This window comes from Pezoporus wallicus, unplaced genomic scaffold, assembly GCF_028554395.1.
Source record: "Pezoporus wallicus isolate ANWC-B61680 ecotype Strahan unplaced genomic scaffold, APGP_CSIRO_Pwel_v1 contig_360, whole genome shotgun sequence".
In the NCBI taxonomy this organism is placed as follows: Eukaryota; Metazoa; Chordata; class Aves; order Psittaciformes; family Psittacidae; genus Pezoporus; species Pezoporus wallicus.
In genome coordinates this window covers 4,290,867-4,304,446 of record NW_026640059.1, presented here as the reverse complement: position 1 = coordinate 4,304,446, position 13,580 = coordinate 4,290,867, and the positions used below count along the sequence as shown (strand labels likewise).

The following is a 13,580-nucleotide window of genomic DNA, read 5'->3' as shown; positions in this document are numbered from 1 at the left end:
AAAAATATAACTTTTCCTGTGCACATAACCAGATTGAGGCACAGCTCCTACAGGCTCCTTTTCAAGTGAAGTCTTGCTACTTCCCACTTTTGTTCTCAATCCATCTTCTCCCACACATGCACCTCAGAAAAGAGCTGACGATAGGACTTGAAAATCCTACTGGCTACTGTAAACCTGAATGTGACAGTGGAAAATACCAAGCTACTTTAACCATGTCAGAGCTAATACCTCATTTAGATTCTGTCAACTTAAAAAGTAATTAACGCATTAATTAAAGCTTAACATTTAAAGGAGCTAAAGGCAAAATTCTCATGCTAACTCTTTCATTCCTGTTATTGCCAATTAAATGTTCCCCTTCTGTGATCTGGAGGCTGAGAATTCCTCTTACTGGCACCACATAGAGAAAGGAAGGAAACATAGCATTTGCTGTAGGAAAAAAATAAATAGCAGGCACTGAAATTAACTTGTGTACAAAAGTCTTTCATGAAGCAGGTCCTGAAACAGCTGTACGTAAACATCATTGCATTTTGTGTTATACCAGGAAGCTGATCTTTAAAAGGAGAGGCTGCCCATTCATTGGGTTTTCTTGCCCCTTTTGACTATTGGCCGAATTTGGAATGACTAAAAAGAAATAAGTGCACAAGCCTGTGGCAAGAGCAGTGGAGCTCCAAACCCCACTTCCCTAGAGGGGAGCCACTGCAGTACACACAAGGGTGTTTTGAGGCCCGAACAAAATGACTCAAGTTCTCAAGTCACCCCCACTTCTAAAGGACTGCAGCCATTGAGACTGGCAGCCTTCCCAGAGAGACTGCAGGCAAGACACAAATGGGAACTAACCGACATCTTGATCTTGTAAGATGAAGAAAGCTTTGCATTGAGACTGGGTGAGATTTATCGGTTAGATAAGTAGATGCTATGTTGGTCCTTACATCTGTTTGGCTTTCCAGAGAATTTGTTTGTAAAGAGACTCGCATAGTTTTCATACAATAATTATTCTGCTCCCCATCAGCCCTTTTCACAAGTAGAACCCTGCAAACTGTGGACTGGAGCAACAGCAGGGGAACATTTGATCTAAGGCTGCATCTGCTTTTAATAACATTTTTCACAATATGGTGTATGCTGAAGTCTGATTCAGCAACAATTTCTTAGCTATCTAATCTGCCTTTTCTGTTTGAACACACTAATTTATCTGCTTTTCTGTTCAGACACATTTTTTAGGTGTCAAGAAAGTGCAGGCTAACAAAACTTGTTATTCCAACACAATACTCATCCCACTCCCTTTATTACTGATACTTGCTTTGCATTCATTTTCAAAGACAAAAGGTCTAGGATGGGGTCACATTATGCTAGATATTTTGCAAATGCACAGGGGGTCTAGGACGTCTTTTGCACAGCTTAAAATCTACTGCCTCAATCCAGAGTTGGTTTGGATGGCTCCTTCCTGGGGGCCTGCAGCTAAAGCATAAAGTCACAAGCTGCAAAAGCTTGGCTTTGCTTCAGAGTACATCCATACCACAAACATAGCCCCATGCAGAGGTATCAGCTTAGCTCTGTGGTTGTATAAATATCCAACATTTTTTACATTAGTAAAATGAGAATAACAAGAGTTCCTTTCTCTTAGTTTTTGTTCAACTTTCAATTTAATTGTACAGCATCTCTGGGTAAGACAGTTTTATTTAAAGGCTTAACACAGTGCCCAGTGAAGGCCCATTTCCAGTGGGAGGTTCTACTGATCTAAAATAACAGAGCTTTGGGCAAATGAGGAGAGGAAGAAGAGCAGAGAAACAAAATAAAAAGCCATTTGAAAACAGTCTGTAGGAACATCTAAAGGTGACTTGCTCTTAACAATCTCACCAGACAGTACTTACCAGGGTGCCTTTAAACAAGTGTTGCTACGGAAACTATCCTGAAAAGGAATTCATGCCCACAAACAAGTCCCTCAAGGGATAGGTAATACCAGGTGGTATGAGGCCATTAATAACAGTATGTCAGGTGGATAAATCTGACATGACTAAAAGCAAGTAAGTCTGTCATTAAAATACAAAGCTGACTGAAAACAATTTGGTAATTTCAACAAAATAAAGATGCCCCTGTGATTCAGCTGGGTTCTATACTAAAATGCTTGCATAATAAAAGCTATCAAGTCCAAGCAGTCTTATTTTGGCATATATGTAACTGCACACTGTGTTATAAACACCTAAATGACAAATTGCATTGCATCTTTGCAACAGAACATTCCCAAGATATTTACAGAGAGGGAAGCTTAAAATAAGTTTTATTTTACAATTAAATAACTATTTGAAATTCTTTTCCCCTCCAGTGTCCTTGGCTGGCAGATGTCTGCTTGGTTCAGTGTGCACGGGGGGACAGGAGAAACAGCACAAGCTGCATCATTTTTGAAATAAACAAGTTTCTGATTGGACTTGAGCTTGTTCAGGAGAGACAGCTGCAGGTAGAAGCTCATGTCTTAAAGCCTGAGGATGACACAAACTGCTCCGTGTCCTCAATAGAAGAAGATTTTCTCACAGCATCTGAGCACCTAGAGGATGACAACGAGGTTGATGAATGTAAAACGGGTAAAACCAATGTGACTGAGCATAAATCTGCTATTGTTTCTACTCCAAAACAGCCATGACAATGCTCACATAAATTGCACTTCATGTTAATTCATGCATATATTTGTTTGCAATTTAGAAAATGAATGGCCATTCATATTTTTAAATTGTTATTCAAAGACAAAGATATATGTTTCTGCAGTAGTTTTAGAGAGCAGTAATGCATTACAGAGTTGTGCAGCCGTTTTCATTTTAAAGTTATGGGGTACTCTGCAAAAACCAATTTCTTGTTTTCCTTTTAATAGGTCATGAAAAGTTAAGTGTTTCAGAAGCATCCTCAGATGTCAAAAAAAGTAAAGGAAAGGGATTTGAAAATAGCCACTACAGAAAAACCAGGTTGCCATCTATTCTTGAAGGGAACTGCATTAATGAAGATAATGCAGCTACTGGAGTCTCTGAAGCTGTGACTGTTGTGCCTGAAGATGCTGTCTTACAACCTGAAGATAAGGCAGACCAGGAAACACTGTGGCAGAAGGAATTAGCTGGAAGAGTTACTTCATCCTTTAGTACTAATAATTTGACCAGTGAGGTTGAAAATTCTAATTCAGCACAGGTGTTGGAAGATGTATCTTTAACCAAAATGGTTAAAGAGGAGCTAGGGTCTCTTTGTGACTCAACAGGAAAACACACCAGTAAGACAGAGGGAGATGACTGTGCAGGTATCAGGAAAACTGATCCTCTCCCACAGGATGAGCGGGCAACTACAGGTCAGTATGCCACAAATTTAGCAGAATCTGTTCTACAAGATGCATTCATTAGACTGTCACAGTCTCAACCCACTTTTAGTGAGGAGGCTGCCGTCAGCATCTCCGTAGGAAGCTCCTGTAAGTCGGAAGACGCACCTGCTTCCCGATCATGGAATGAACTTCCAAAGATTGTCATAGTGCAAAGTCCAGACAGTTCTGAGAATATGTCTGACTGGCCAGGGTCTGCCTTCCCCAGCCTGTGTCACTGGACTGAATCAGAAAGTTCTGCTGAAGTTTCAGATTACTTTGAGGAAGGACATTCAAACGGACACAGCCAGAGTGCACTGGAAGTGGCTCTGGCTTGTGCAGCTAGTGTTATTGGAACCATTTCTAGTCCCCAAGCTGCAGAAAAATTCAGATGGGATCAAGAAGCCACACAGCCTAACAGTGGAGCAGTTGATAATGAAGAACACACAGCATCTTCACAGCTACTTGACTGTGCTGGCACAGAATATTCATTTCCATCTGCACTGTGTGGCATGACTCAGGTAGCAAGTGCTGTAGCTGTTTGTGGTCTGGGGGAAACAAAGGAAGAGAAGTACCCTGCTACTTCGAGCGGACTTCTGTCTGCTGCTCAGACTTCTGCAGCCATTACTCTACATTGCAGCATAGCTTTAGGAAGCAGCATGGAGAAACTAAATTATAGCATTGCAGAGGCACTTCTCAAAGAGGCGTCAATAACTTTGACAAAACCCAACATATACAAAAATGTAGGGCATTTTATGGAATCCATAAATGGAAAGATTATTGAAACAGCAGCAAGACCACAGATTCCACACACTAATGAAGTAATCAGGGATGAACTTGCACAAAACTTATCCAATATTATTCTACGACATTCTATGGAGGAGGCTAGGAAAAGGAGGCAGCTACACCCCTGTTCAGAAAACTGCTCAAGTACACAAGACATGTTCATGGAGACTGCAAATGAGTTGCTTTTTAACGTAGTATATTTCACTTTCAAGAAGATGAACAACATAAGACAAATTGAAGAGTGTTCTCCTCTCTTTTCCAGGGGGACAAAGACAGAGAAAGTAACAAGAGCAGAAGGATGGTCAACACAAGCAAAAGAACATGAAACTTCACACAGCCCCATGGATAGCTCTGCTGTTAAAACATTTGGTACATCCTACAGCACTAGTTCTAGCAAAGATCTTGTAAATGTCACAAATACTAGGAAAAGTAATATGAAAGACGTAAATAGCAAGGAAACTGCTCCACTAGATTCAGAACCAACAAGTAGAGCTACAGGGCATAATGCACTTGTTGCAAAAACATCTCCCAAGAAAAAATACCTGAAAAGAACCACACGAGACTGTTACAAATCCCCAAATCAGAGTAATAATAATCATCATAAGAAAGACTACAGATCATTTTCAGATAGAGAAAATACCTTTGCAAACAATGAATGCAAGCATGGTGTTCAAGAACAGTTGTCTTCCAGTACTGTCATGAATGTAGAAAAACAGGCCAAGCATAAGTCTAATGCTGTGCTAAATAATGATGTCCAGGTTAGCTTGTCTTTATTAGGAAATCATGTCTTGCTTCCTTCACAGCCTGTGCTACAGGTGAAACATTCAAGGGACAAATATTGTATAACGGATTTTGCAGAAGAATTGGCAGAAACAGTTGTCTCTATGGCAACAGAAATAGCTGCCATTTGTCTTGAAAATTCAAACGGAAAGCAACCTTGGTTCTGTGCGTGGAAGAGGGGTAATGAATATCTGGTGACCCAGAGTTTATCTTGCAGAACCATGAAAAGGAAAAAGGAAACCCATGGTAATGGTTCAGTTGTTCGGAAGAACAGGGCACCTAGACTTAGTGAGATCAAAAGAAAAACAGATGAGCATCCTGAACTAAAGGAAAGATTGATGAATCGGGTAGTAGATGAATCTATAAGCCTTGAGGACACACCAGATTCAGTCAATATCTTTGCTAATGAAGTGGCTGCCAAGATCATGAACCTCACTGAGCTCTCCATGGTTGATGGCATCTGGCAAGGTCCAAACCACCCCAGGAACAGGCTGCACTGTGAAAGATGGAGCCGAGCCAAAGCCTCAAGCTGTGAGAGCATACCTGAGGAGGACTCAGATTCCAAAGCCTCTTTCAGTACCCTAGGCCTAATGAACGCCTTTGGCCAACCTGTCAGCCAGACAAGTTCTGTCTCAAAGCAATCTAGTTGTGAAAGCATTACAGATGAATTTTCAAGATTTATGGTGAACCAGATGGAAAGTGAAGGAAGAGGTTTTGATTTACTACTAGATTACTATGCAGGAAAAAATGCAAACAACATCTTAACTTCTGCTTTGCAACAGGTAGCCAAGAAAAATGGCCATCTTAATGTGAGACCAAGTTGCCCATCCAAACAGTCCAGCACAGAAAGCATAACAGAAGAATTTTATAGGTATATGCTAAGAGAAATAGAAAAAGAAAATAAAGATAACTTATCTTCTCCTCGGAATTCAAAAGACTGGTGTGGCAGTTTGCTATCACCTTCTGTACGATCACCTTTTTGCTTTAGGCAATCATCAATGCCTGACAGCAGATCATCAGGTTCTAGACTAACAGTTAGTGTCCCAGTTAAGGCAAATTCATTAGATGGATTTGCCCACCATCACCAAGATTCCTTAAGTGTACAGACAGTTAATACAGTGGCTTCCTCCAGTCTTTGCAAGTCTGACTCATGCCTGTACCAAAGATGCAAGACTGACCAGATAACAGATATGTTGATTCACGATACGTGGGCAAGTTCTATTGAATCTCTAATGCGCAAGAACAAAATCATAGCAGATGAGGCAGAGGCAGACCAGTTTCACAGTGATTCCCCACCACATGTGGAACAATATGCAAACAGACTGGCTGCAAATATTGTTGAAAGTGGTAAAAATTTAATTGTTGTCCAGCAGGATTCTTTTGATTATACAAGCCAAGAACGAGTGCTGGAAAGCAAACATCCTCAAAGCACAACTCAGACTCAATCAAAACCCAAAAGGGATGGAGTAAATTTTGATGAGAAAAAACAGCATATGAAGAACCCTGGATGCCTCCCTGCAAGTCAGCATAGGGAAGTGCCTTTAATTCAGATAGAAACTGATCAACGAGATGAGCCAGATAAAGGCTCAGAGTCCTTCATTTCATGTAGCCCTTCTGGAAAGGAGCATCAAAGCAAAGAAAAGCCTCCAGAAGCTTTTGATGGCAAACACACAGTTTCCAGTTCCCTACTAAATAGGTAAGTGACAAAATAGTAAAATCAGCACATTGCTTTTGTGTTTGTTTTAATTTCCCAGTAAAAATCATTTTGATAAACGAAGATAAGAGGAGAAGCACTTTCAAAGAAATAAAAGAAAGAAAGTTATGCCTACAGGTTTCTCATGGCATAAAAATCACCCAATCATATATCACAGTGCCAGTTTCTGGAGCAAAGTTACATTGTACGTGACAACGTGCTTCCAAGATTCAAATCTAATACTTCAGAGACAAGTAAGTTTTCTCTCTACAGTTGTTTAAGTCTTACATAGTTAAGACAGGAAAGATGGACAAAGTTTGAACGTCGATTTAGCACTGACAGAAGACAGCAGAATTTGACCTCTGCTGTAGTTCTCTGCTATGCTTGTTCATATAACTAATGCTTTGTATACATGGAAACAAGACTAGATTTTTGAGACCTTGAAGTTCGTCTTTGTGTTTACAGTCTGGAGATACAAGTAATAAAAATTCTTTAGTGGAAGAAATAAAATAGTAATTAAAAACACCCCTCTCCTCTGTTAGTTCAAGACTTCCCTGGTAGAACTTAGAGAAAATAATAAAATTTCATTTTACTACATAATGCAAATGTAGAGGATTGCTGTGGATGCTGAGGTTAAGAGCAAGACTCTCAAGACGTCGCTTGTTTTTAACTATACTTGGTCATGTGTGTTACTTTAATGGTATCTAAATTGCCAATCACTTGGATCACTGCGGCAACTATTATCTCAGAGTGCTTGACATAGTGAATGCTAGTGCTAGAAACCATTTTGCAGCTCATTTTATTCTAGGAAGTGCTCTGTTTTGGCTTTTGACAAAGCTCTGCTTGAAGTGTGTATGGTAGCCATTAGGTGGACAATTATCACAATGTCACTGTTCTTTCATACTGGCTGTCCCCCACTAACCTTTCTCTTCCTTTAAATGGAAATTGCTTTTAGTAGGATACATTTGGAAATGTACATATCTGGAATCTTGACTTTTATTTTTGCACAGTTTAAGAGCCCTTTAATAGCTTCTCCTCTGCCTTTGATGAAGAGTTCCTAAAGCAACTATGGGAAGTTTGAAGCATTAGGACTGGTAGGGCAGAATTAGTAACCAGAGGCTACACCTACATGAGTATTTTGGTTCAGCAATGCAGTGCAGGTCTGAATCAGCTTCTCTTCATTTCCATGCATTGGCTTTCTTTGCCACATGCAATGCAGATTTCTTATAAAGGATTCTCAACTAGAAGCTGCACAAGAGTGTACCAGATGTTCTCATAACCCTACCAGGAAGGCAAAGCTTCCAGTGTTTCTTCACAGGGATTTGAACTGCTTGTGGCATAGATGTCTGGACCAAGTCTAGACTAAAGTAAAAACCTAAAGATATATAAATAACATAGATAGCATGAGCACCAGTTGTTTTGATCCACTCCTACCGCATGAAATTACTTGCTAGTGTAGATATAGGCACATAGGGCTCCAGGCAAAACATCAAGCAGACATACAGGCAACTAGAAAAAAAAGAAGGGGGAAGGGAGGGAAAGCTGTGCAGGCCTTGGGAAAAGGTCTTCAGCAAGGAAAAAAAAAGAAAATAAAATAGTTGTTTCTTGTATGCAGGCAGCGCAACAGACCCAGTCCTGTCACAGTTACACAGAAACTGTTCCAACTGACTGTTCAGAAGTAGGGAACTGTCAGTTCAAAGCATTGCTAGTCTGAGATGTAATTGCATAATGAATCAAACACAACCCAAAATGCCATGTAACGACGCCCACAAAAATTTCTCGTATTTTGGAACAAGCAATAGGTACTACATGCCCTGGATTAAAAATCTGAGTAGCACCTGCAGCCTGGCTGCTCAGTTACCACAGATGCCTAGTTTTGTACCCGAGGGCTCAGGGATGACAGGCATAGTTATTTGACAGATGCTGACTGCCTGGAAGAGTAGAGACCCTCAGGCAAACAGGCCCTTTTCTCCCCGTACAGGAGGCTGCCTCTCTCTCTATCATCCAGCATTAATGCAGCAACTTCTCAGTTGGAGCTAGAGTGAGGGCAGGACAAAATGAAATATCCTCAATGATATTGTCTCAGTATATTCTTAAACAAATTAATTACTTGGGAGCAGTAGAATTTTTGGGGTCATCTCTTGCTCCAATTGCAGACAGGGTGCCTCAGCCATTACTGTAAATAAATGTTGGAAGGTAAGAACTCTGGAGGGATCCTGAAGTGGGTTGCCAGTACACATTATATTGTCTCAATCACACAGCTGCAAATGCAGACCATCCAGTAAACTTAACAAAACTACAGTTTTGTACTAACTGCTATTCTGGAGCTGCAGTTATATAACTATTTTTTTCCTAGCATCCAAAAAAGGGAGTTTGGATTATAATATACCTTCCGATCTACGTATCAAAAGTCTTACAGCAAGTATCACAAAGTCCAGTTTGGCTCTGAAAAGTTACCGTAAATACAGTTTTTATTTTTTGTTCGTGTGTTTGTGGGAATGTACAGAATTGTAAAGCATTAAGCCACAATATCTCTTAACCCTGTATTTTCTAAACTCAGTCTAGACCTATGTATGCAGTGTGGTTTCTGACTACCTGCTGCACACCTATCTAGAAAAAGAATACTTCGTCCTTCCCCAGTCTAAACGTTGGATCCTAAGGAGTACAGAAGCCTAAGAATCATTAGTGATTCACAACCCCCACCACCTTCATACTTTTACTTCTAGACGTCTTTTGGATCTGCAATGTTAACAGTGTAGAAAACCCTGTCGAGAACCCTGTCAAGAAACCTATTCACCCATTAGTAAGACAGGGAATTAGTGCCAAGATATATTTCCAAGAAATGCTCATACTGTGCTAACATATACCAATATTTCAATCACTGAAATGACTGAAGTGCACTAAGCAACAGGCCTGTTCAGTGAGCAGCTCTTCTGTGCAGGTTGAAACTTTTCTATGCGTATTTCAGCATAAGGTTTACTATGTTTTGTGTTTGCTTATAGCAGTCATAAGATCTTTTTTTAAGAGCATCTCAGACGATATGCTCAACTGGAGTTTATGTATAAATTATAATCCTGTCCAACCCCTTGCACCTGTATAATGTTGTGGCTTGGTTGATTTTAATGAGCAGCATTGCCTGAAGATTGGTGGTACCACTTTGTTTGCCTATATTATCAATGTGCCTTCCTTATCACCCTACCAGCAGCAGTCCTCAGAGCAAACCAGATGCTGAAATCATAGGAGAGACAAAAACAGCCGAAGAATTTCCAGTCCACCTCAGCAGCAGTGAAGAAAGCACTGGCAGCTGGTCCCAGCTAGCTAACGATGAGGACAATCCTGACGACACAAGCAGCTACTTACAACTCAGCGAACCATCCCTGAGGTACCCATATTGTCTGTTCTCAGTATAAAATACGAGCTAATCAAGCAGACCAATGATCTGGCTACCACATATCAGGAATGAGGTTCAACAGCTTCAGATTCATTCAGAATACTGTAAAGAAAACCTAATAACTGAGTTCATCTCCTTAAAAAAAAAGAAAAAAAAAAGAGAGAAAAATTAGCCACATTCCGGTTCTCAGCAGGATTTCTTTTTTTTAGTGTAAGCAGCTAGATTCAGACAAAGAGAAAATTTCCTGGCACCACTCCAGTGCCTCAGTCCTACAGTGAAAGGGCCATCGGACAAGCTAATTGTTGCAGTCTTTCCTTTGATGTATTTGCTATTTGCACAATGTTTATTTTGTCATTTCCTTAGCTGAGATTGATGGCACTAATATTCCCACCAGTTATCTGTACACCAAGAAGAGCAGAGACAGAGCCTTGATATGCTTAGGATGGCACGGGGAAGCAGATTAACAGAGGATGACAGTGTTCTCTTTGGGTAGGCATAAATTCCAGAGCTCCCGTCACAGTGTGCTGCTTTTTGTTCCTATTCAAGTCAGGACATGCATTTACAAATGTTATCTAGTCCTTAGAGTTTGTATAAAGTGATGTTAGTTTGACTTCAGCCCTTTCATGACTTCAGATTGAGCAAGTTCTTAACATGCTTTTAGATTAGGTTTTAAAATACTGTAAAGTATTTACATCTTTCTCTTGTGTATCAAAATGATAAGGAAGGAAGTCACTATAGTAATGAGCAAAGAAAAGAAAAAGTCTCTGTCAGAGAGCACTGTTGGATAGCTGAAAAAATGGCGAGCAAAACCTGCCTGTCAGTGTGGGTGAACATTCATCATCCATCATTATAGTATCAACCTTTAACAAAGTTCTTGGTCTGAGAGAGCTAACGTATTGTGCCTCTTGGCTCTGCACTTAAACAGAAATTGCTACAGCAAGTCTGAATGCATGGCATTCTGACACTGCCTCAGAAAAACCTGATGGGGAAAAGAGCTAATCAATCTTTCTAATGTAAGGAAAAAAAGACTATTAGTTCTGTTGGGGTTTTTTTGATAAAAATTAAGCTGTTCATGTTCACTTGTTCACAGAACTGGCTTGTGCTAATTCACTTGCAGCCGGCAAATTCACAACCTGTTCACAAGATGAACACAATATCTACATACACATTCACTATCAATTTTATAATGATGTTATAAAGCGAACTGGTACTACTTTCTCCAAATATTCTCAGATGTCATACTTCATCCTAATGAAAAAGCCAAGGAGAATACTTTTTCTTGTTACTGGTCCCAGTGGGCACTGGCTATAATCAAAATCTGTCTTTCAGAGTAGTCAGAAACATAAAGGGCTGTCACTGTACCTGTGGGTTCCATCAGATCCCCGATAGTATTTGAGGTATGATACAATACACTGAAACTGTTGCTGGTTACAGGCATGGAGTCACCCAATAGGTAAGTAGTATGATGGGCAACCAAATGCCTTGCTATAACTCACCATGTTCAGAGGTATCTCAATCTCTGCAGGTTCTTCCAGGGCATCTCCGTACCTGGTAATCCTTTTCAAGGACTCACGCAGACTGCTTTTTTTGTAAGAGGCCAAATGTTCATTGCATAAGGCATTCACAAGAAGATAGTCCACTTTTTTTATTTCCTCCAGTTTAAAACATCACTTGATACATGCTCTATCTAGAACTATTTTTATAAAAGCCTCATTATTTTGAGCAGATTAGTGTGCTTCATTCTGGGAACCGCTTGCTGAGTGGAATGGATTTTGTGGAACTCTGCATAACAGAGGGCACCTCTTCACATTGCTTTGTACATAAGTAAATTACAAAAAAGACGTATGGGAACATATTCAGTGCAGCTTGGCACTAATATCTAAACTTTTGCTTTGTCAGCAATGGTAACAGCAGTACTACTAGCAGCCTTGGCATTATGGACCTGGAAATTTATCAGGAGAACATGCCATCTTCTCCTACGATTAAGTAAGTAGTCACTGAAGTGAGATTTGATGTTTAGTCCAACTTGAACTGCAAATCATTTACACCATCTAAAATGAGCCAAGCCCTGCTTTGCACCTGCTGCTGAGCCTGCTGTTAGCTTCAGAAAAAGCACATGAAGGTTTCTGTGCAGAGTGATAACACTAGAGAGTGAAAGATTACCCAGGAAAGTTAACCCAGGCAGATCTCTCAAAAGAGCATGGATCCACCAACTGCTGTGACTAAAAGACAGTTTTCTGTGGTATGGGTTTCTCATTGTGTTAACTTTCTTCTCCCAGTAACTTCAAATATTGTCAAAACTACTGTAACAGCAAGCAAGGTCAAGCAAATAAGAATCTGTTAAAATAAAAGGAAAAAATCTGATAGCATTCTTTCAAATAAAAATAATAATTTGGCCCAAAGTACATCTTACCTATTGTTTCTGGGCATGTTTCTACTTAGCATTCAATTAGCTTATCAAGAGATGTGTAAGTACCTACTTAAAAGGTTCTGGCACCCTGAAACCTGGTATAACCTGCCAGCTGGTGAATGTCACAATGTAGTCAGGGCATGGTCATTGCAGAAGTGTACAAACCATATATCAAACATTGAACATGGGATCTTTGTGAAGTCAGTGACATCAGAAAATCTTCGCAGCTTGCTACCAGATTGTACTACAACTGCCCTGCTTTTTCTGTAAAAGGCTCTTTCTTTTTGTAAGAAATCTGGGCTTTCATATTTCTGTAGTTATGTACATTCTCTCTCAGCTGCCGACTTGTAGATTAACCTTGTTAAAACATTCCAAACTTCACAGTAGACAGTGATACCTCCTGCACGTATTCCTAAAGGTGACTCCTTTCCCTAAAATTTCTGAGGAGCAAAGGGATACATTTTTGACTCCCCTCGTTAGCTTTCAGGAGCTATTCTCAGCTGTTAGCTGATAGGCATGAGAAGCTTGTACTTCCACAAGTCAAAATCAAGGCACAGAATGTATCTGCTTTTCAAACAGAAAACTGGAAAAAGCCTGACGGGAATTAAGCACCTATGATTCTAAGTCATGACAAACTATACTGCCCTTTTATTCTTTCCTCTCACATCTTGCAGTAACCACTACATGAGAATATATAATCTTGATTCTTTGAAGCTTTGGGGGAGATTCTGAAATCTTGTGAATGAAGGTGGCAAAGAAGTCGATAAAGAGTAATGTCCTATGCTAGAAACAAAATCTTATACCTGCAGCATTCCCCCTGATTGAGGGCAGGATGGGACAGTTTGGAAATGTGTACTGCAAATGCTATCCCTCCACAAATGATGAAACAAATGCAAGAGCTGTGGCAGCAATAACGAATTTGCAGCCCCTTGCTATATATATATAAGCATGGATATTGTGTTCAGAAATGGAAGCTGAAGCAGTGACTACATGCCTGGAGTTTGTTTCCTGTAGTTTAGGAAAGAGATGGTACACAAGAAATTTAAGATCTTTGGAAATTTTTACAAGGTGTAAACAGAATTTGTTTATCCAAACAGCAAATACATTTAAAAACAGCAGTAGTTGAAGTAATTGATAGTTATGATCGTGTTTAATTATGAAAGATGAAAGTAGAGAGCAAAGCTGGAGGGGA

At 40.0% G+C, this 13,580-nt stretch overlaps 1 protein-coding gene across 6 annotated transcripts in view; it reads left to right on the top strand.

Annotated features, from left to right (window-relative positions):
- SPHKAP (SPHK1 interactor, AKAP domain containing) overlaps window positions 1–13,580 on the top strand; it is a 69,504-nt gene that overhangs the window by 52,311 nt on the left and 3,613 nt on the right. For 5 of the 6 annotated variants that reach the window (XR_008973172.1, XM_057417205.1, XM_057417200.1 and 2 more), the window contains exons 6-9: window positions 2,321–2,576; window positions 2,861–6,590; window positions 9,790–9,969; window positions 11,878–11,964. Coding sequence is in view for 5 of the 6 variants with exons in the window: in XM_057417205.1 (XP_057273188.1) it covers window positions 2,321–2,576; window positions 2,861–6,590; window positions 9,790–9,969; window positions 11,878–11,964 (4,253 nt within the window). In the remaining variant the exon portion in view is untranslated. The remainder of the gene's footprint in view (window positions 1–2,320; window positions 2,577–2,860; window positions 6,591–9,789; window positions 9,970–11,877; window positions 11,965–13,580) is intronic. The other variant, XM_057417203.1, reaches the window with a different exon arrangement.